The sequence below is a fragment of the Ammodytes marinus genome (genome assembly GCF_949987685.1).
Source record: "Ammodytes marinus genome assembly, chromosome: 17".
In the NCBI taxonomy this organism is placed as follows: domain Eukaryota; kingdom Metazoa; phylum Chordata; class Actinopteri; order Uranoscopiformes; family Ammodytidae; genus Ammodytes; species Ammodytes marinus.
In genome coordinates, this window is record NC_137221.1 from 10113600 (window position 1) to 10134675 (window position 21076).

The 21076-nt window shown below is 42.7% G+C and overlaps 1 protein-coding gene across 1 annotated transcript; it reads left to right on the forward strand.

Annotated features, from left to right (window-relative positions):
- Positions 1 to 1265: 1265 nt before the first annotated feature.
- On the forward strand, positions 1266 to 17052 carry chrna11 (cholinergic receptor, nicotinic, alpha 11; the record flags this gene model as incomplete). The annotated part of the gene is made up of 10 exons (XM_080044858.1): positions 1266 to 1317; positions 3362 to 3501; positions 3864 to 3908; positions 4133 to 4242; positions 4337 to 4416; positions 6751 to 6918; positions 7014 to 7208; positions 13436 to 13522; positions 14733 to 14842; positions 16330 to 17052. The coding sequence occupies 10 exons, from the start codon at positions 1266 to 1268 to the stop codon at positions 17050 to 17052; spliced, it is 1710 nt and encodes a 569-aa protein (XP_079900984.1).
- Between the last annotated feature and the right edge of the window lie 4024 nt (positions 17053 to 21076).

A 21076-nucleotide genomic window follows, 5' to 3' on the forward strand; every position in this document is an offset into this window, starting at 1 on the left:
AAGGGCAGTAGAAGTAATAGGGTAATCTATTACAGTCCAACTCTTTTCTTCCTCCTCTCTTGCTCCCCTATCCTCCTCAGCTCCCCCTCGGTGTAACGGTTTCTCGCTGCCGCTGCCTTTGCATCAGCATTTCGTGAGAACCAATGAGAAGTAGAGTTTAACTATGCACATTCCCGTTGCCCTCCTGCAGAGCCCAGCACTTTCTCAATTAAACTGGACCATCCGACCCCAATGATTCAAAGCCTACTGCCCGCTGAGCACACACACCCACCCACCCACACACTCACACACACACACACACACACACACACACACACACACACACACACACACACACACACACACACACACACACACACACACACACACACACACACACACACACACACACACACACACTAGTCTAGCAGTGCATGACCAGCTGCCATATATTTTTTGACTCATGTTGTGCTACACATACTAAGGGGTAATGAAATTCAAGGGCCAAGTATGAAGGGCAGAATTTTTAAACAGGAATTTCTCTTTTTAAATTTTCACTTAGGAAAAATTAAGGGAGCAGAGAAGTGATTTTATTTTCAATATTTCTTCAATAACATGCCTGTTTGTGGTCTCAAAGACATGCTCCTTAAACCACGGTATTTTGTGATGATTGCCTCTTTTGAAAAAGTATATAAAAATATTCTACACTTCTTTTTATTCAATGTGCTCTTCCGCTGACCTGTATGGAAAGCCTAATTCCCACTTTTTAGTGTGTTAAATTTAAGTGTGCTAGACTAAAGGTTTTCCAATCAATTTCCCATTAGTCTTTAGATCGTTAGAAAACATTGGTGGGCATGGTCTGGTTCTATCCTTTCTCATAGGGTCAACTAATGCCGATGGATGGACCAATAAAAACCTCTCCTCCTTACTCCATCCCCCGCTCTATCTTCAACCCCCTTTCACCTCCTCATCGCTGACATTTTTCTCTCACCATATTTAGTCCCACCCCAGAGAGACAGAGAGGAGGGGAGAGAGAGCTCCCAACCACTATCGTTTCCTCCTATTCCTCTCCTTGCACTCCCTCTCAGCTCCCCCTTATCTTCCAACACACGCTCTAGCCCATTCCCTCTGATGCCGACTGGATGCAGACCAGGGGATTTCCAGCAGCTCTCTGAGCCTTTCCTTCCTCTCCTCTCCTCTCCACCTCCTCTTCATCCTCCTCTTTCAACATTCCGAAGCGTCTCCTTTTCTGCCTCCTCTTTTCTCTCCACCTCCTCACCACCAGGATGTGGCACTCGGCAGCTCTGCTCCTGTCTGGATTCTCTGCTTTTATCCACGGTGAGCCCGCAAGCCTCTCTCTCTCTCTTTTTTTTATCTCTCTGTCTGTCTGTCTTTCTGTCCATCTTTTGTTCTTGTCTGTAAGGAATCACATTGCAGCAGCTCTTGTCTCAAAGTGTGATTCTGGAGGAATTCAGGAATTGAGGTTGTTGACGTTGATTCTCGATATGTGTAGTATGCATCTGAATAAAAAATTAAAAGTAGAGAAAAAAAGAGACTCCCAGAAGAAAAGTGATAATCCGTGTCATGCACCTGTTTGCTTGCTTGTTTACATCTATGGGATTGGTCACAACTGCGTTCCTATTTGTCGACACAAGCTGAGTTGACAGGGGGAGACTAGATGCCTCTAGATGAGATATTTTAACAGGCAGATTGATCCGTGCAGCGAGGCAGGTGTAGAAGCATCAGGATTTTTTGCTTTTCTATCCTCATCATTCCATAAGCCTTTTTTTTGGTCTGTATCTGCGTCCACGTCAGGAGGGGCACTGGGGGATCTCACCCCACCACAAAACCGGTCACGGATCAATTAAATTGTATGTATGGATCGGCTCTTCCATCTCGCCTCCCTGCTGTTTTGTTTTACCGCAGCTGAGCTGATAAGGGCGAAATCGGGAATTCGCAGCTGAATATAAAGGATGACAGTGTAGGTGAAGAGCTGAGAGAGAGAGAGAGAGAGAGAGAGAGAGAGAGAGAGAGAGAGAGAGAGAGAGAGAGAGAGAGAGAGAGAGAGAGAGAGAGAGAGAGAGTGTGTAAACTTTCCCCCCACACACAGGCAAGAAAAAGTGGCAGCAGTGAATCGTTTTTCGACTTGTTTGTGTTTTTAAAGAAGAGGTTTTTTAGACCACATAGTCCAGGGGGGAAAATAAAGAGGGGTTCAGCCAAGACATACGTTTTGTGGCTTCAGATTGAATTATAAATATTTACTGTATCTCTTTACCATCCTTTTAGTGAAACCACCGTCCGTGAGTGAGTTATATCTCCATATTTGCCTCTGCTCCACTGGAACTTGAATCCTGATATTTCTCATAAATAATCTTCAAAGTCAGAAACAAAACCATCTCTCTCAAAACTCTTTCAAAATAGCAATTGCTCCTATACACTGTCCTCTACCTGCTTTTGTGCCACTACATTGAGGTTATGCAACACCTGGTCGAATAGAATGTTTTACATTCAAGATGCCATTTGTTTTTGCCAGAGCACCGACTGGAGAAAGATGTTCTGAGCATAATTTTCAATTCCGTCCCCTATATGTCGTCATGTTGCAAATGGTAGATTTAGAAACCTTGGGATCTCAGCTAGAATATACAATAACAAATATGAGTTGGGATAAAGCTCAGCTGTGTTTATGATGGTGACACTCATGGGACAGGAAGAAGCTACAATAACACAACACCCTTCACATTTTAAATTGGTCGGCATATTTGTGCTTTGCAGTACATTTGGCTTACACTCCCTCTGAATTCTCTCCATTCAACATTTAATGTGTATCATCCCTGAGCATTTCAAACTAACCTAATTACACATTCATAAATGCCAATTATGCGCAGATTATGGTTTCCCACTGTTTATAATTAGATTTCTATTAGTTTACTGACTGCTCTGCACGCTCCCTCCCTCTAAATCTTACACCTGTTTTTGTAATATTGTGAGATATCTTATTCGGACCAATGACTCCATAATTCAAATGCTAGCTTAAACCAAAAAAGTCAAGGTAACAATGACTAATGGTGAAAGAACATCACATTTTTATCGCTCTTACTGTGGATGTATTAATAGATAAGGAAGTTCAGTTCCTAAGAGATAAAGCATCTGATCGGATAAGCAACTAGGTTTTTTTTTTCCTCTTTGTTTTCAGCATCCGTCCCCGCCTGACGACCCCCAAAGTCTAATTAGATTTCCTCTTGAAGTTTTAACTGAAGGTTTTTCCTCAAAGATTGGAGTCATTTCTACTCACTTCACAGGAACACAGATTTATTCTGGGCTTCATAGGTGAGAGAAAAATGGCTTTAACATACAAAGGTCTTATATTTCCCTGCCTGTCCAGTGTCGTTGCAGGGTCCTCACCAGAGGAACCTGTTGAAGAACCTCCTGAAGGACTACAACCGGATGGAGCGGCCGGTGGGCAATGACTCCCACCCTCTCACCGTCGTCTTCTCCCTCAGTTTGATACAGATCATGGACGTGGTAGGTTCATTTACAACCCCGCATGCATTATCCTCCAGTTGGCAAGAATTATATACAAAATATATTTCTAGTATTTAAATATACGATGATGTGTTTAAATCTGTGGGATGAACCTTCATTTTGTGGGAAATGATAAGCTTTTGCAGCTTGTGTTTTTGCTTGGATTGATAAAGAAATTAATAAAAATGCTTAGCTGGTGCCAAATTAGGCATTTACCTTTTTTCAGCTGACTTATTTAGTAAAATGGTAACTTTTCCGAATCTTTATGCAAAACAATACGCAAACCTTTGCTTAGTGATTTACAGGGCTAATGATTTAATGAAGAGAAGAAATGTGCTGAAGATCTTTTCAATGTTTTGCAGGATGAAAAGAACCAGGTGCTCACCACTAACATATGGCTGCGGATGGTAAGGACCTTGGAGACACTTTATTTTTTAATTGACTTTGAACAATGAATGAATGCCATGACTTACACTTTGTGAATCCCATGATAATATCTCTAAAACTCACTCTGGCTTGGATAATAAGATTCATATGAATTCTGTTACCTCTTAACTGAAGAGCAAAAGGGAGCTTGATAGAGCCTGTAGCCTACTAGTATACAGACCATATCTGTGTCTGTGTGTTAAAGAGTTGGTTCGACCACTATCTCCAGTGGAACCAGAGCGAACATCCCGGAGTGAAAAACCTCCGCTTCACCACCGATCAGGTCTGGACCCCGGATATCCTGCTCTACAACAGGTAAAACACACACCTTCACGCACACACACCACATGCACACACACATTATATTTCAACAAATAGATTTTACTCTCCCTATGTCCTTCCTCATCAGTGCAGATGACGACTTTGACTCCACCTTTAAGACCAATGTTCTGGTGAACTCTAGCGGCTACGCCGAATATCTGCCTCCAGGTGAGTTTTATTCTTTTTTCTCTCTTCATCCTTTCCCTATCATGTCTCTACGGTGCAACAGCAGCATCTCATTTTGCGATATCTGCATGTCTCCCCTGTTTTTACTCTTGTAGTATCAAACAGCCTCCCTGGTTACTAACTGGTCACAGATTCCCAGTGCTGTGAGTAGCATCTAAAAAATAGGGGATGATTGCTTCCCTGGTTTCCCGTATTAACCCAAACGCAAGAACCGTGCAAGTCTGCGAAAGTAACGTCTCCCCTGGGTTGCCACAGGTCTTTACTTTGTACTTTCTGAATCGTGTCTTCATACATCCCCCGGATTACAGCGGGGCGAGACGAATTCCCAGGCGTGTCAGCGAGGGTTTGAGTTGAAATGGCTCTCTGAAGTTTAGCAAAGGGGAGAGGGGGGTGGGGGGGGGGGGGGGGGGGCGTGGGCTCAAAAAGCCACCCTATCCTTATACGCAGCGGCCATGTTTATTAATAGGCTCCTGCTGAATGTAAATACAGCTTCTTAATGCTGTGATTTTGATCTGAGCCAATTAGGGGACAGAATCAAACGATAGTGCTGTTGAGGAGCAGAGGTTTGTAACACAAAACCTAATGGGAGAGCGAGAGAGAGTAGCAGGGATGGAGTGAAGGGAAAAAAGAGAAAATAGAGGAGAAAAAGGAGAAGATTGAGAAGCAAATAAGCTTGGATGCAATTTCTGGGGTCAATTTCGAGCTGCTATTGTCAGGAAATAAAAGGCAACAAGTCTAGGTGTGGAAAAGATGGTGCAGGAGCTCGACACATGGTAAATAATTCAGAGGCCAAGGATTCCAGGTATCTGCTGGATACCATCATTTATACATTTCTCCTCATAGCCACATGTTTGGTTTAAATAGTGTGACAGGCTTTAGCTCATACATTTTCAAACAGGTGATTTCTTTTCCCTGGGCCCCGTAATGCCTTGCTGGGAAATCGAATTTCAGAAATGATGATGGGGTTTTATTTTGGGAGCTGTGCTGCACAAGAGAGAAAAAGAGATTTTTCCGAGCTGCAGAAAAATCCAGGTGCTTTGTTCGTGAGTGTGTTGCTTTGAGGTTTTTACTACACAGTATATCTGTGAGAAGCAGCATGGAGAATCACGGATCAGTGGCAGACGGAACTACTTTCACATAATCTGTGTACTTTTAACAAGACTAATTATAAAGATATAGTAAGTAACCATGGTGCAAAGGCCACCTCCTTCAAGAACTTGGTGTCAGTAACTTGATAAGAGAGCACAAAATAATAAAGAAAGTTTATAGCCACTACTTAATTTGGTGTTATTTTTGTGATCCACTTCTGGTTGGAAACCAACTACTTATGCACTCTTCTGCAAACTCTGCTTTCATTACACAGCCTTAAGGCTTGATTTGCATGACGGCACCCTCATAATAAACGTCTTTGAGGGCTGCAGGGCTCCATCTGCAGTTTGTTTCTGTGTGCGTCTCAACAGGCTCAAATTGTTTATTCCAGTAATTACTTTGAGGGCCAGAGTGAGCCAGCAACTACTGCGAGGATTCATTTGGATTCTTTGTTTACAGCTGGATGCCAGGGTGCAAGTGTGTCTTCTGTGATTGTGCATGCCTATGCATATGTGAGTGCATTGACTTTGCATAATAAAAGCAGTAATCTGATTACGGCACCGTGCACAATCTCATTTTTCATTGTCACTGTAGATGTTTTCCATCCGTCGCTGAGGCTTAGCTAACAGCTGGCACAGCTGCACAGGAAGCGCGCAGAATACCGTAAGGGACAACACTGCAGCCAGCTTTTTTAATACAAATTTCTTTGATTCTGAAGAATCCGATGATTTCACATCCAAACTAAATTCCAAAGCGGTAAATAAATAGCTGTAGACCTGCAGAAAGTGAATAGAAATCCTATTGCATTGTGCTTCCTGGGTTTAGATGCAGCATTTTCCCACACCACTTTATAAACATTGAAGGTGGGTTGAGCTATGAACTTAGTCGGTAGAGCTGGCTGGATAAGAAATTAATGAATGAATGTTTCTGACAAGCAGTTTCTGCCAAGCAAACAACTTCTCTTGTGAAAACAACAAGTTGTATATTGTGAGGTTCACAGCAAAAAGCATTCAAATGTTATAATATATAAGGAAACAAAGTTTCGTTAACATTTCATAGGGCCGGTTTTTTGCACAGCACAAGTGGTCCGCTGCGCTGACACACCTTTCCCTTGTCAGCTCTGAATGGGCTACAGTCAGCGGGTCAATGTTGGCATTTAGTCAAACTGCTTGTGGAACTTCAACTTCTTTCCCTTCTGTTCTCTTGTCTTTTTCTTTTTTAACTCAGGAATCTTTATGAGCACATGCAACGTGGACGTTCGCTGGTTCCCTTTCGACATCCAGCGGTGTGAGCTGAAGTTCGGCTCTTGGACGTATGACGGCTGGCTGCTGGACCTCCAGATGAACGACGCTGACATCTCAGGCTATATGAACAATGGAGAGTGGGACCTTATAGGTGAGTATAAGGTGAAACCCGTTTGCATTGCATTGGATGGATACTCATCAAAAAAATCCACAGAGCAAATATTCTGCCCGTCCCCGTTCTTTCAGGAGTTCCCGGCACCAGGAATGAGGCTTTCTACGATTGCTGCAAGGAGCCTTACCCGGATGTGACGTTTGTTGTGACTATACGGCGGCGGACACTCTTCTACGCCCTGAACCTGCTCATCCCCTGTGTGTTACTGTCCTCAATGACCCTGCTCATCTTTGTGCTACCGGCCGACTCTGGGGAGAAGATCTCACTGGGTGAGTGGATCAAAAGGAGCAATGATGAAAGAAATAGATGGAAGAAAAAGGCAGTTGCAGATGGGCAATAAGAGGGTTCAGACTAGGGGAACTTGCACACAGTGAGGAGCAGAAAGCTCAAAATGGAAAGGTTAAGTTTATGTTGCCTTCAATGGCGGTGGTGTCTGAGGATCTTCCTGGTTTCCTTATATAAATTCATAAGTCAGTCTTCTAATGAGCATGGATACTATGTATACCAACCAACACTATATCATCTGCAGTCAATGGTTTCACAATATTCCACTAGTGGTAATGTGCCAACAAATATTAAAAGGCTGCTCACCAGTAAACATGGAAGCATATACAATGCAGGTTTCAAACTTTTGATTGAAAATGTGCTTGGAAAACGTTTTATATGGAAGAAAATGCACTCACACATACTTCTGTATTCACTAAAAGTAAATGTGGTATTTTCTTAGGAACACATTTTTTTAAGCAAAACATGAAGATATTGTTGCTTTTGATGCTAAAAGCATGAGTCCAGTGACTCACCAATGGACTAAAAAACAACCTTAAAAATACACTTTTAAAAGTTTTGGTGAGGTGAATAAAACATGTTTTTTCTTTGCAACGTGTCATTTTTGACAGATTCACTTTGCTGAGCAGCCAGAAAATTTGCATTGAAAAGGCAAACCACACTCCCCTTCTCTCCAATGAACCTATAAAATGCTCATGACCGCATCAACACCTTCCAAGCATAAATGCTAAATAAAAAATAAAGATTGAAGGAGTGTCACCGTAGAGATGAAAGAGGCACAGGGGAAGGGTGTGGAACTGAGAGAGGATTATCCGATGAAATAGAAATATGAAAAATGCGAGGAGAAGGAACAGAGAAGGATGGCTGTTGGAAGGGGTGGGGGAGAACAGAGAAGAATTCGGAAAGGAGGAGAGGGAGGACTGATGAGGGGGAGAAGGTCAGATACGGGCAAATCGAAACACAATGGGCACGGAAGAGAGAGAGGCAGCAGCTGCAAATGCATTTTAATATCTGTCTCGATTTGTTTAGAGCACAAGATGGATGACGCTTGCCTCATCAGCTCAACTGAAGACAGCACAGACTCTTGATTAGCTGACCTTTCTATGACTAGAGCGGAAAGGATACATCAGTTGATCAAAACAATAATGTGAATTCTGACGCTCTCTTTGACTGGGAGGGGAAGTTGGGAGGCAGCCGCGACAGGATTGTCAAAGCATATCCTTAACCTCTTACAGGATGCATTACGCAGCATTTAGTCATGGGAAAAAAAAAGCTAAACCTTATCAACACGGCCCATTAACCTATTGATGTAATTAAGGCTAGTGAATTATATAATTCTTTATTTCAGACCCAGGGGGATCCATATCAACACAAACAACATAAACAAATACACAAACACAGAGTAAAAAATACACAGCCTTTCACAATATTCAGTGCCAAGCATACAGACATGATCGCCAATGGTTCCACAGTCTGGAAGAAAATCTGACCGAACTGCATAGAGGGTTGGCCAAAACTGCAATTAAGTTATTTTCAGACTCAGATGCCCTACACATAAATCCATGCATCAGGCCACGTAACACAGCAGAGCAGGTAGGGACCCCAACACTTACAAACATTTGGCTTGCACTGGAGCTTCTTGGAGCTCTCAGCAGTAGCCTCATGCTATCATTATAGGCCACTGTAAGCTTTCTAATGCTGCCTTGTTTATAACGACACCACAGGTGGGCAGTATACAGCGGCGTACAATACGCTCTAAAGAGTGAGATTTTGACAGGTACAGAGCACATACTAAACTTACGGCAGAGCATGTTCGCTTGTGCATACAGCTTCCTACGCTGCCTATAGATATCATTGTCATCAGACAGGTCATTAGACATAATATGGCCCAAGTATGTAATTTCACTGCACACACTGAGTGCAGTGCCAGACAGATAGAAGTCAGGGAAGGTAGACTGTCTGTCTCCTCTGCTTCTGACAATCATGATCTTACTCTTTTTTGCGTTGTATTTTATGTCAAAATCATCACCATACTGTGTGCATACTCTCAGAAGCTGTTGTAGACCAGCACTATATGGGCTAAAGATGACCAGATCATCTGCGTACATAAGGTGGTTAATGAGTGAGTCCCCAATCCTACAGCCTGTACCGGATGCATTTAAAATCAAAGACAAGTCATTCATATACATATTAAAAAGAAAAGGAGACAAAATTCCGCCCTGGCGAACACCATTGGTAACATGGAAGGGATCAGATGTTACACTCCCCCATCTCACCCTCATTGCCTGATGCGAGTACCAATAGACCAAGATTCTAATTAAAAAACCAGGGACCCCACTTTTAGACAATTTTAAAAACAATTTCCCATGATTAACACGATCAAAAGCTTTAGAAGCATCAATAAAACACATGAACATTGTGGAATTTTGCCTATTATATTTATCTAAAATTTCCTTTAGTGCAAAAATACATAAATCAGTACCATGCTTTCTTTTAAAACCAAATTGGTGGTCAGTAGACAGGACATACCTCTCAAGTCTACTCAGTAGAACTGTCTCCAGCACTTTGGACATGACACTGGCCAAAGCTATTGGCCTGTAATTATCAGAGCTGTTTAGCTTCCCCACTTTATCTTTTATCACTGGTACTAGCACAACAGAGAGCATAGAATCTGGTAACACTCCATGAACAAAAAGGCCTGTGTAGCATAGAGCCACCAGAGGGTATAGTTTCTTACTGGCAAGTTTAACATGTTCAGCTGTAATATCATCCTGACCACAGGCCTTGTTATCTCTTAACTTCAATATTGCTTCATGGACTTCAGCAGCAGTGACAATAACATCATCATTAAAATATACACTATCCACTACAAACATATTACCTTTTACACAGTTTAACAGTTCATAGTATTGTTTCCGCCATAACTGTGAAATTTCATCAGGACCACTCACACCATCTATATTAGATGGAAGAGATTTTTTGCAATTATTGATAGTTTTTATTTCTTTCCAGAAGTCATTAACATTATTTTTTTGCAGCTTCCTTGCCAGTGAATCTGACCTCATAGTGTTTTCATTTCTTTTGATATAGCGAAGTGCATTTTTAAATCTAGCATTAGTGCATTTTTTATTTTCAAATAAAGGGCCATGCCTGCTTTTGCCTGACTCAGCCCATTCTTTAAAAGCATTTCGGGCCTCTGCATGGAGCTCTTCTACATGGTCCTTCCAACCTGGCTTAGCATTGAACACTTTAGTCCTATGTTTATATAGTGGCCTGCTCGAAATTTTAAGAGACTCCACAATTGCTTCATACAAAGAACATAACTCTTTACAATGTTGATCATCTTTACAGTTCATATCCCGACACCATAAGGCATCTCTTGGTACCTGAATATTACACAGCAAAGCATCAGTATCACTAACATATTTATTGAGATCTGTGCTAGACAGTTTTGTCCAATCTATTTTTCTTACATCAATGCCTTTATCCACAGGCAACAACACAGGTAAATTGCCAGTGTTCAAGACCATGTGAAAGGGTATATGGTCCGTAGTAGCCAAATCATAGTCAATCTTCATAATGTCAATGGAGTCATGGGCATCCACTGTACAAAGGCAGTGATCTAGCCACGAAGTAGAGTGCCAGGCCTCGCTGATATAGGTATAACTATCATTTGGCAATAGTAATTTACTTGATAAAATCAATCCACTGTCTGAACTAAACTGAGCCAAATGTTTACCAAATAAAGAGTTGGCATCAGTTACATCAGCATTCATGTCACCAATAACATATATGCAGGTAGAAGGATTGTCCTGAATAAAAGACATGATAAATGCCAATCTACTGAGGTACTCATCCTCATTTTTCATGCACTCATATGGCGTATAGACATTTAAAATCATTATTTTCTTATCATTACAACACAGCTCAATTCCAATTGCCCAGTCAACTCCCAGTCGTATAACATTAACCAACTGGTCATATTTTTTATTCCACATGGTGGCCACGCCCCCTGGGATCCTCCCCCGGACGACTTTAGCGCTCAAGTCAGTTGTTGATTCACCTGCCCCATGAAAGTCCCTATGTATAGAATTTAGTCCTCCCAGGTCTTGTTTTGCCAGGAACGTCTCCTGAACACACAAAATGTCACATCTCTCCATCAGTTTGTCCACAACAACACGGCGTGATTTATCAGTTTCACTGTGGCCAACACGCAGTCCACGCGCATTGTAAGATACGACACAGATGTTCATAGTAAGGTTCATTCATATCCCAGCAGCTACTAATGCAGACCGGCTCTCGTGTGGAGCTACAGGTGTACCATGGCAATTCAGTTCACTCCCCCCCTCACCAACAACCTTGGGTACACGGGCCTCATAATAGCGGCGAACATAAGTCCCCTCGGGCCAGAGTTTTGGATCATACATATCAGCAACATTGTTACATTCAGCGGTGATGTGAAAAGAGCCATACCTGCTGCGGGCCGACTCGATCTTTCGACACGTCACTGTTTTAGCCTCCAACTTCTCCGTTAAATAGTCACGCAGCGTGTCTGCATCCAGAGTGGGAGAAAACCTAGTGGCAAACACATTCACCAGCTTTGTTTTCACCACTCCAATGTTACTCTCAGTGCCAGTTCCAATTATTCCATCATTCCTTTGCTCACGTTTAAAGTGAGCTGGCTTGTTGCGGGGTTTCGGTGGCACATTTGCTTTAAGGGACCCCAACTTTTTGCGACCTTTTTTCACAGCAGCGCTCCACTGTGGGGACTGTGGCTGTGATCGTGGCGATGTGACTTCCACATCCAGTAGCTCCTGCTGTTGAGTGGAGCCCACCAGCCCCTTCCAGTCTACCCGTGAGGTGCTGGCGATCTCGCCGGTATGCCTATTCAGTCCCAGGAGACGCGACTTAACAGTTGGAGACGTTGTTGACTCCTCAGGGCGCACGGGGGCCGATAGCCCCCGCACGGTGCCAGCAGCCCCAGGGTCGTAGTCCGATGTACGGTGCGTCTCCACCGCTGCCACTCGGCGATCCATGGCCGTAACAATTGTCCCCAAGTTCTCACTCACATCTGCCTGAGTATCCAATGCCTTTCTCAGGCCAGAGACTTGTTGGCTCAGCTGCTCCACTCGGCTAAGCAGAGCCGAGACGTCCATATTGCCGAACCCGACAGGTGGCAGTTCATCCAAGTAATGTGAAACAAAACGTGGAATATCTTCACCGCACTCATTAAGTAACTTCATGCAGGCCTTGATATTATTCGTGTCCTTCTGTGAGCCTTTGTGTGCAACACAGCGTTGCGTTGTATTCGGGCATAAGTCAAACAACAGCCGCTTGGACTCCTCAATCCACTCAGATGAAAAGTTGTTTGTTGTCAGTAAAACAATTTCATCGTGGCTTAATGTGTTCATTTTAACCACAATAAAATTCAACAATTCATCTTCCACTATCACCTTCCCACAATCCGTTTTGTAGATTTCAGGTTTTGAGCGAGGGCAAGCAGAGCCTCCACCAGCAGCACGCACCTCCGCCGCCGCCGCCATTGAATATCCTATATATAATATAATTGATTAGGGGGAGAGAGCTTACACACAGCCTCCCAGGGAAATACTCTGTCACTTCCTTTGATGGAGGAGATACAGGGACTGGGTAGCCCAGGCCTTCAGGGTTAGATAAGCAAGCTTTTAAAGAGTATAGGTGTAATTTCTGAGAAAAACATAAAAAGCAACATGAAAAAGCCTGTCTTGATTTCTTATATATTTAAAGGGTATTCATATTTTATCTGTAGGCCAAGGAGGAGTTTAATTAAATGGCTCTGGATGGGGACAGCTATGCCAGCAAAGCACTCCTTAAATTCTGTCTGTTGGAAAAGTGAGACAAATAGTGTGGAGGTGGATATAAATGATGACGGAGATGAGTTTCAGTGCAGGAGTGTATGAGGTGTGTGTGTGTGTGTGTGTTCGCATACACGCAGGCAGAGTTTGGACAACTTAAAAAATGGCTCTACTGTGCGGATGTGCTTCTTGCTGCAGAGTCACAGAATGTTAAGACATAATTCACTGCGAGAGCCTTAGCAGGTCGTTTACATAAATCGAACATGGTCTCATCTGGAGGGTGACCATTTGTCAAATGAGCAAATACACATATGTAATTTCTCACAAAACAGAATTTTGTCCAAACTTTAAGTTCTCATATTTATCTCTGTCTGCAGGTATCACCGTCTTGCTGTCTCTAACGGTTTTCATGTTGCTGGTCGCGGAGATCATGCCAGCCACATCTGACTCCGTCCCTCTTATAGGTATGTGTATATGGTGTGTGTATGTTTTCACATGGTCCTTAATTAGAAAATGTTTAACTGGACTCAGGACAACCAATTAAATCCCCTGGCTATGACTACATTTATCGATTGTCAGTATGTAACAGATGTTTTCCTTATTAGAGATAATCCATGAAGTTTACATCTGACGGTGACAATCAACATTTTGGTCACTGGGGTTAATTTTTTCAGTGATAACTCCCAGATTCTGGTTGAGCTCAGGTTGCTATAATCAAATTAAAGTAATTTTGTTATGTATATCAACAATACTGCGGCCATGCCAGCTGCTCTGTAAGGCTGTGCTAAGGCTAAATGGGGCTTTAACCTAAATGCTTACATCAGCATGCTAACACTGGTCTCTGTGACAATGCTGTCAAGTTAATGCTTGACAGGTATAATGTTTACCATGTGTATCATCCGAGTTTGGTGCGTTAGCAATAGTATGCTATCAGACTAACGACTTGTCATCCAAAAAGCCACAAAGTTTTATTGTATAATTTGTCTAGGATTAGCCCCCCCCCTTCCAAAAAAAAAAAGAAAAAAAAAAACACAACCCGTAATGACAAATCATTGCAACACTTTTGTAGAGCTACAGATCGCTAAATAAAAATGCAACAAAATAATTTTCTTATTGCCATCTGTTCGCCTTAAAACTTAACTGGCTAAATTTATTGCGGGCGCACTGCCTGAAATTATGTTCAGTGAGCTAAGACTGCAGCCAGAGACAGATGCATGGCCATCTTGACACAAATCCTGGTCATTAAAAAGTTGAGTAATAATCACCAGAGCACTGCTTTTAGCATAATCTTTAAAATAACTATGGCGCAGTCTCAATCTGTTTATTGAGTGTGGCTACTAGCACACAGTCCTGTTGATTGTCGGTCGGCATGAAGGTTTTTAAACAAAGGATGTGTTCATTTTGAATAAAGAAGGGAAAAAACTGAGAGAAAATAATCCTTCTAAATTCATGCTCTCCGTTATTTTTTTTTATTTCTGTTAAACCAAAGCTTCTTTCACTGACCTTTTAGTGCTAGAAAAAGATACAAAGTATTTCCTCCATATATCACATGTTCAGAGGATATAGTGCATAAAAAGTGCGTTTTTTAATGATACACTTTATAGGAGGAACCGCACAGTGTTTAAATTACATAATAATGAAATATAACACTGTTCCAAACTGTACTCTGCCCAGGTCAGTACTTTGCCAGTATAATGATCATCGTTGGGATGTCTGTCATCGCCACAGTCGTGGTTCTGCAGTATCACCACCACGATCCAAACGGAGGAAACATGCCCAAATGGGTAAGGTTTAGCTCGGGCTCTTCATTATAACCTCAGACGCATTACCAGTTACATACATCATGCTTTCCGGCTTGTTAAGTCCCAGTAATGGTTGCTCTCCCCCTTTTCAGTTATGATATATTCCTCATATTAATCTCCCTCGCCATTAGTATCATTCTGCTCTTCCATTTTCATTCACACTTCATCCATCTGCTCTTTCTACCTGTGACCCTTCTGCCAATTTCTTTTCTCTTTTTCATTTCACGACTTCCTCGGCTGTGACTCATCCGGCAGTGCATCTGAGCTCATCAAATACCTCGCCACAGATATTCAACAGGAGTTCATTTCAAAGCGCTCCGGATGTGTGGGCGGATTCGGTTTGACTCGCTCATCTTATTTTTCTTGCCTTCTGTTCAAAGCGAAATGCCTTTTGACAAAAGTTTTGTTCCATCTTGAAAATATAGCATGGAGTAGGAGGTCTAAAGTAAAGACAAGAAATCTAAAAATGATACACAGTGGTTGAAGAGAATGACATATAATGATGTTCATCTTATTTCTTCAGTATTAATCAACAAAGGGAATATAGGACATCGTTGTTTGGGTATTTCAAGATTTATATTCGATACATGTACAAATAACTTGGTTGCATGAGAGTGTAGCCGCTGTATTTATCGATACATTGCAAGGACGTTCTGTTGATGAATGGCCTGTCAGACAGTCCAATGGCCAATTAACAAACTAATTGATGTGGTTCAGATGAGTGCATCGAACCAGCACGGTTCATAATTGCAGCTCTTGACAAAAACAACATCAACAGCAGCAACAACAACAACAATGAGTGTTACCTGGCCAGTTAACACACTCGGTGGAGACTAATTGAGCAGTCATCTGGACATTAGCCTCTAATTAGATGCCAGACACCCATCTGGATGCTGTTGGGCCAATTTGCCCTTTCAGTGGACATGTGGGCCTTTTCCAAAGTAGTTTTGTTTTTATGTTGTGAAAGAAAACAGAGTAGATAAGAGCCAGATTTAAACTTGCAAACAGCCAATCGTCTCTTTATCTTAATGCTGCAGTTTACCAAAAGATTAATGTAAAGTACAAAGTAATTGGACAGTCAATCTCAATGATTCCACAGTCTAAATATAATGCTGCCTATCTGAGCATCCGTTCTGCTGGAATCCCTTTTAAAGCTAAACATCTTCTTTGCCTAAGGCGCTTTAACAAGGCGTCCCTGGCGAGGATATAATACCTCTGCATACTAGCATAGCTGCATTTTCAAACAAGACACGAGGTTGGAAACGGCACCAACATCCGTCCACGACAAATGAGGCTATTCACCCAGCTTAGCAAGTGTAATGTGAAGGTCAAGATGTGTTGGGATTTCAAAGCTATACAGCTTTCTTAAATTTTATATTGCTTCCTTGTATGCTTTCACACTCTATCCCTCTGCTACTTCCTGTACTTCACTCTCATCTTTACATATTTCTCTTGACTCTCTGATACAGGTGCAGGTCTTCTTGCTGCAGTGGGTAGCCTGGTTCTTGCGTATGAAGCGGCCGGGAGAGAATGACGACCCGGAGCGCCCCCCGTGCGCCCCCCACCTGAGGCGCTGCTCTTCAGGCTCCCAGAGCGGGAGCATCCCAAACCACCAGGACCCCACCCTCCATCCACTGCACCCGCAGAACCTGGCTCCTCTCCACGCGGGGCACCCTCACCTTCACGCCCAGTCCAGCACTAACAACAACGGGAACCTTCTGTACATGGGTTTCCAGAGCATAGACGACCATTCAATGCTCTCAGAGACCGTCCAGAGGAACAACCTCTCCACGGGGCCTCCACGAGTAACAGGAAGCCCGCCTCCGCACATGCCGTCTCAGTTCTGCAGCTCCCCACCACCTCCTATCCACAATATGGATACTGTAGGCTGCCCCAGCACTGTCTCCAGTGGCGGGGGCTTTGGAAGTGGACCAGGAGGGCTTGGAGGGTGCTCGACTGCAGGGATTGGAGACCCCCAGTTACAAGCTATTTTGGAGGAGGTGCGCTACATGGCAGACCGTTTCCGGGAACAGGACGAGGCCGAGAGTGTGGCCGACCAGTGGAAATTTGCAGGCGCTGTAATAGATCGTCTATGTCTGGTGGCGTTCAGCGTTTTCAACATCATAGGCACCATCTCGATCCTCATGTCAGCCCCCAACTTTGTGGAAGCGATGTCAAAGGACTTTGTTTGAGTGCAAAGAGGAACAAAAGAAAGAGGAAAGGAAGGGTGAAGGAAATGGAATTAAATTTAGGACGAAGGATGGAGTGGGCCCGAATCCAGGTAAACCCAATTTCCAGCAGACTGTGGGCTCTGTGATTTGTGACTGTAAGGAACTGGGAGATAGAAAAAATGTAAATAAAAATGGTTTTCTTTGCAATACACTCCGTTTTGTGACTGAAATATAAGAAGAAAGCAGATGAGGAAGGGTGCACTTAGTGAACTTAAAACGAGATTAGCGCGGGCAGGTTGCTTCATCAAATTATTGACGTAGTGAAATGGATTCTTGAGGCTATTCAAAGACTTTCCCCGAAAAAATTAAAAGAAAGACGAGACAGAAACAGGAAGAGGAAGAGAAAGAGAAGGTTATCAGTCCATTGCAGCCTCAAATAGGAGAGCTACTGAAGCAAGTGAGAGATTGAGAGAGTAGAAGGTAAAAAGAGACAGGCTTTGGATACGGACAGATAAATAAGACGGACATTTGGCTGTTTTATTATCTCTAGAAAGGGATCGCGGTCACTCCCACATGTTGAGAAATGACTGCATCATTTAGAGTGATGTGAAGAGGAGAGGGCCAAGGAGACTTTTACGAGGACAGACTATAAAGAGCGGCCGTGAAGGAACAAGACTTTTTTACTCATGATGTGGCAGTTAGGAGTTAGGCGGCGTACGCAGCTTGGATATTCCAAAGTGGACCCAAGATCAGCAACCTCAAAGTAGAGAGGAACAGAAGAGGATCTCATCTGTTATTCCATCACATTCATCTAATGAACGTCAAATCGGAAGACCTTGGATAATCTTTAAGACTAATAAGCATTTTAAAAGATGAAGCCTCCCCCCCCCTCTCTGCTCGTGAACCACTTTACATTTCCAAGGTTTTTATCTCTTTGAGAAGATTGCAAATCTGCAACAATCAGCAGAGATCAAAAGCTCGTCAGCAGTGGGCGCAATGTGCAGTGCTTATCACGACCGGGAAACTGAATTAACCAGTCATCAACGGCGCAACAGCCAGTAGCTACATCCAGAGTGGAGGCATGAACCAATAAATACTAATGGAGCAGTTACCTAAATGTATCTGGCAGGACCTAATACACAAGTGTCATTGGATTTAATATTAATGGTTTCAAAACTGAAATGGCGGGTCAAGTTCTTACAGGAACACGAGAAGCACTAAAAGGGAATAAGATCAAGCAAAATGGAGAAGCAACATCGCATAAAATTTGTGTTGGACACCGTCGTCAGGTGTTAACAGTTTCATGAGTGATCTCACATCTATCTGAAATAAGAGACGGGATTTTAGAGCTGTATTTTCATGAGTTTAAATTTAAAGGCTGACCTTCAGCCAGAGAAAATCTGTAGAAAATGATAATGACCAATAAACACAACTAGATTGTCGGACAACCACTCATGACTTTCCTGTGTCTCTCAGCCAGAAGTTTGAATGTAGGTTAGATTAGCTTTGCTCAAGTTTGTACTATACAGTGCAGAATTTCTGAACTCTCTGTAAAACGAATGGAACTTATGCCTTGTTTCCACCGAGTAGAGCGGGTCGGGTTAGCGGTTTGGTCTGCTTATTTTGGCTTTATATTTGCCAAAAGTTGGGTAGGGTACGGAAATAAGCGCGCCTAACCGCTCTATGTTGCTCATATTTTCGGTAGGCCTACTCCTCCGTTGGGGTACCAGCCGTCTGAAAGGGTGCCGAAAAGGTGGAGCTACACACTGCCCTCCGTTGATTGGTCGAAAGAATACTTTTTCACATTAAATCGCCCTGTGTGTATTCAACTCGGCAAGAGTGAAGAAAAAAAAACTTTATTGTGTGTTTTTTTTCCTATTAATTAAATTAATCAGTGGGCTACACTGTGTCCCGCTGCTACGATGACACCATCGCTACGTAGCTGGGCCCAGCAGCAGACCCGGGTTCGATTCCCGCCCGCGGTCGTTCTCTGCATGTCACTCCCCTCTCTGCCCCATTTCACCTCTGTCTCTCTGCACTATCAATAAAGCATAAAAATGCCCAAAAAATATCTTAAAAAAATAAAAATAAGTGAGCTGTCCCGCTCTGAGCCGCTCCGACCCGACCCGCTCTGCTCGGTAAAAACAAGGAATTATGCTGCTCAAACAATCCTTCAATGCTAATGATATACCAGGTTTTCCCATAAAATTATCATTCTATGAGACTACATCTGTCAAAGTTAAATTTTTTTTTTGATGATTCAAGTGTCTGAAATCTCAGCATACTGCTCACTGCTCAGTTAACTCCTGAGTGTCTATATTGTAAACGCAATAGTGAGTTAGTGAGAGAAGGATTTTAGTCACACCCCAAAATGATGATAGAAGGATGAGTCATTCAAAATAGCTAGAGCAACAGAAACTCAGCTGAAGTGTCCCTAAACTACTCTGCTCTGCACTCATAATTGCTAATTCTCCCAGTGGCTCACTAAAAGCTTCACATTCACTTTAATATTAGTGTTCATGTGGATACTGCTAGCTGCACAGCCGCTGACAAGAAAATAAAGACATGACAGGAAAAATAGTCCCAACAATAGGATTTTTGCTGTATTTGCGAAAAACAATAGTGGTAATACATCTAGTTTATTGTGTCATGCTTACATACTCAAACATAACTGGTGAAAAGAGATGCCCTAGTGTCAAACCTTGTGTTTTTAAGCATTTGAGTGGCTGTTACCCGTGAATTGAGGAAAGGAAGTTAAGCTCGTTATTCAACCATACAAACAGTTAACAGAGACATAAATAAGTTATCCCTCCGTTTGCCAGACTGTAGGGAAAAAAAAAAAAAAAGTTTTATATAATAAGGCTGGAGTTACTCCATATATGTTTATGCTCTCAACAAATCCTATGAAGAAACATGAATCCACAATATGTTAAGTCTGCTTGGCACATAGCCAGCCACAATCCCTTTTTATTCCTAATGAATAAAAACAGGGCAGACATACTGCTTATAGATTAATTTGATTTAAAAGTGAAATTATTTCCCTGAAAGGTCTGGGAACTACTCTTTAAAAAAATTAAAATACATTCCTGACTCTAACCACTATCTCTTGAAGTTATACACATGCCTTCTCTCTTTGAACGTCTACATTGAGTGTAAAGACAGTTGTAAGAATACGTTTGAAGCAAACTTTCAAAACTGTACAAGCATTTTCTCCATCGTGAAAATAAAGGATTCCCACCTTTGGTCTGCTCCATATCTCTCTATGTTGACAATGTTTGTAGCGACACCCTCAAAACAAGAGGAAAAATGACAGAGCAAGGGATGAGTGGAGGACATGAAGTGCTGACGCGCAGTGTGAGCTGGACAGGAACTTAATTGATCACACGTTCGGGAGGGAGAGAAGAAGGAGGGGGAATGGGATGGGAGGGTTAATGGAATAAAGAGGGGGGGGCACACTGGGTAATTCTTCGGATTTATGAGGGACAGAGGCTGCGGATCAAATAAATGGCCACTGCACAACATCACACCACAAGGGAATATATACAGTATACTGCAGAAATAAACAGAAATTAGAGACATATTTTTTCATGCGAATATATATGTCCATCAAAGGGGGAGTCTGAACGTGTGTGGCTGCATGGCTGGTGTGTGTCTGTGTGTGGCCTTCACTGTGTCACTCAGTCAGTGTGTCAGACTGACTGAAGAGTCATGGGTGTATTTATAGTGAGCTGGTCCTTATTCAGCCCAGGCAAGGCTCCCCGTTAACTCTCTTTTCTCTCTCCGAGGCTGAAAAATGTGCTGCGCCAGCAATCTAGCGGCAGTTAGATTTACTGTGTTCACTCAGATGGAATAAAAGAAGAGGCAAATGTGTGCGTGTGTGTGTGTCCATAGGGAAGGTGAGCATCAGGGTTTGCGTATTTGCATGGAATCAATGAGTGGATGTTTTGTTCTCCCCCAATGCATTTTCTAGTTTAATAAGAGAGCACCGACCTAAAGCTTTCTGCCAGACCTTTGATAGGTTGTTACCAAATAGAGTTATTCAGCT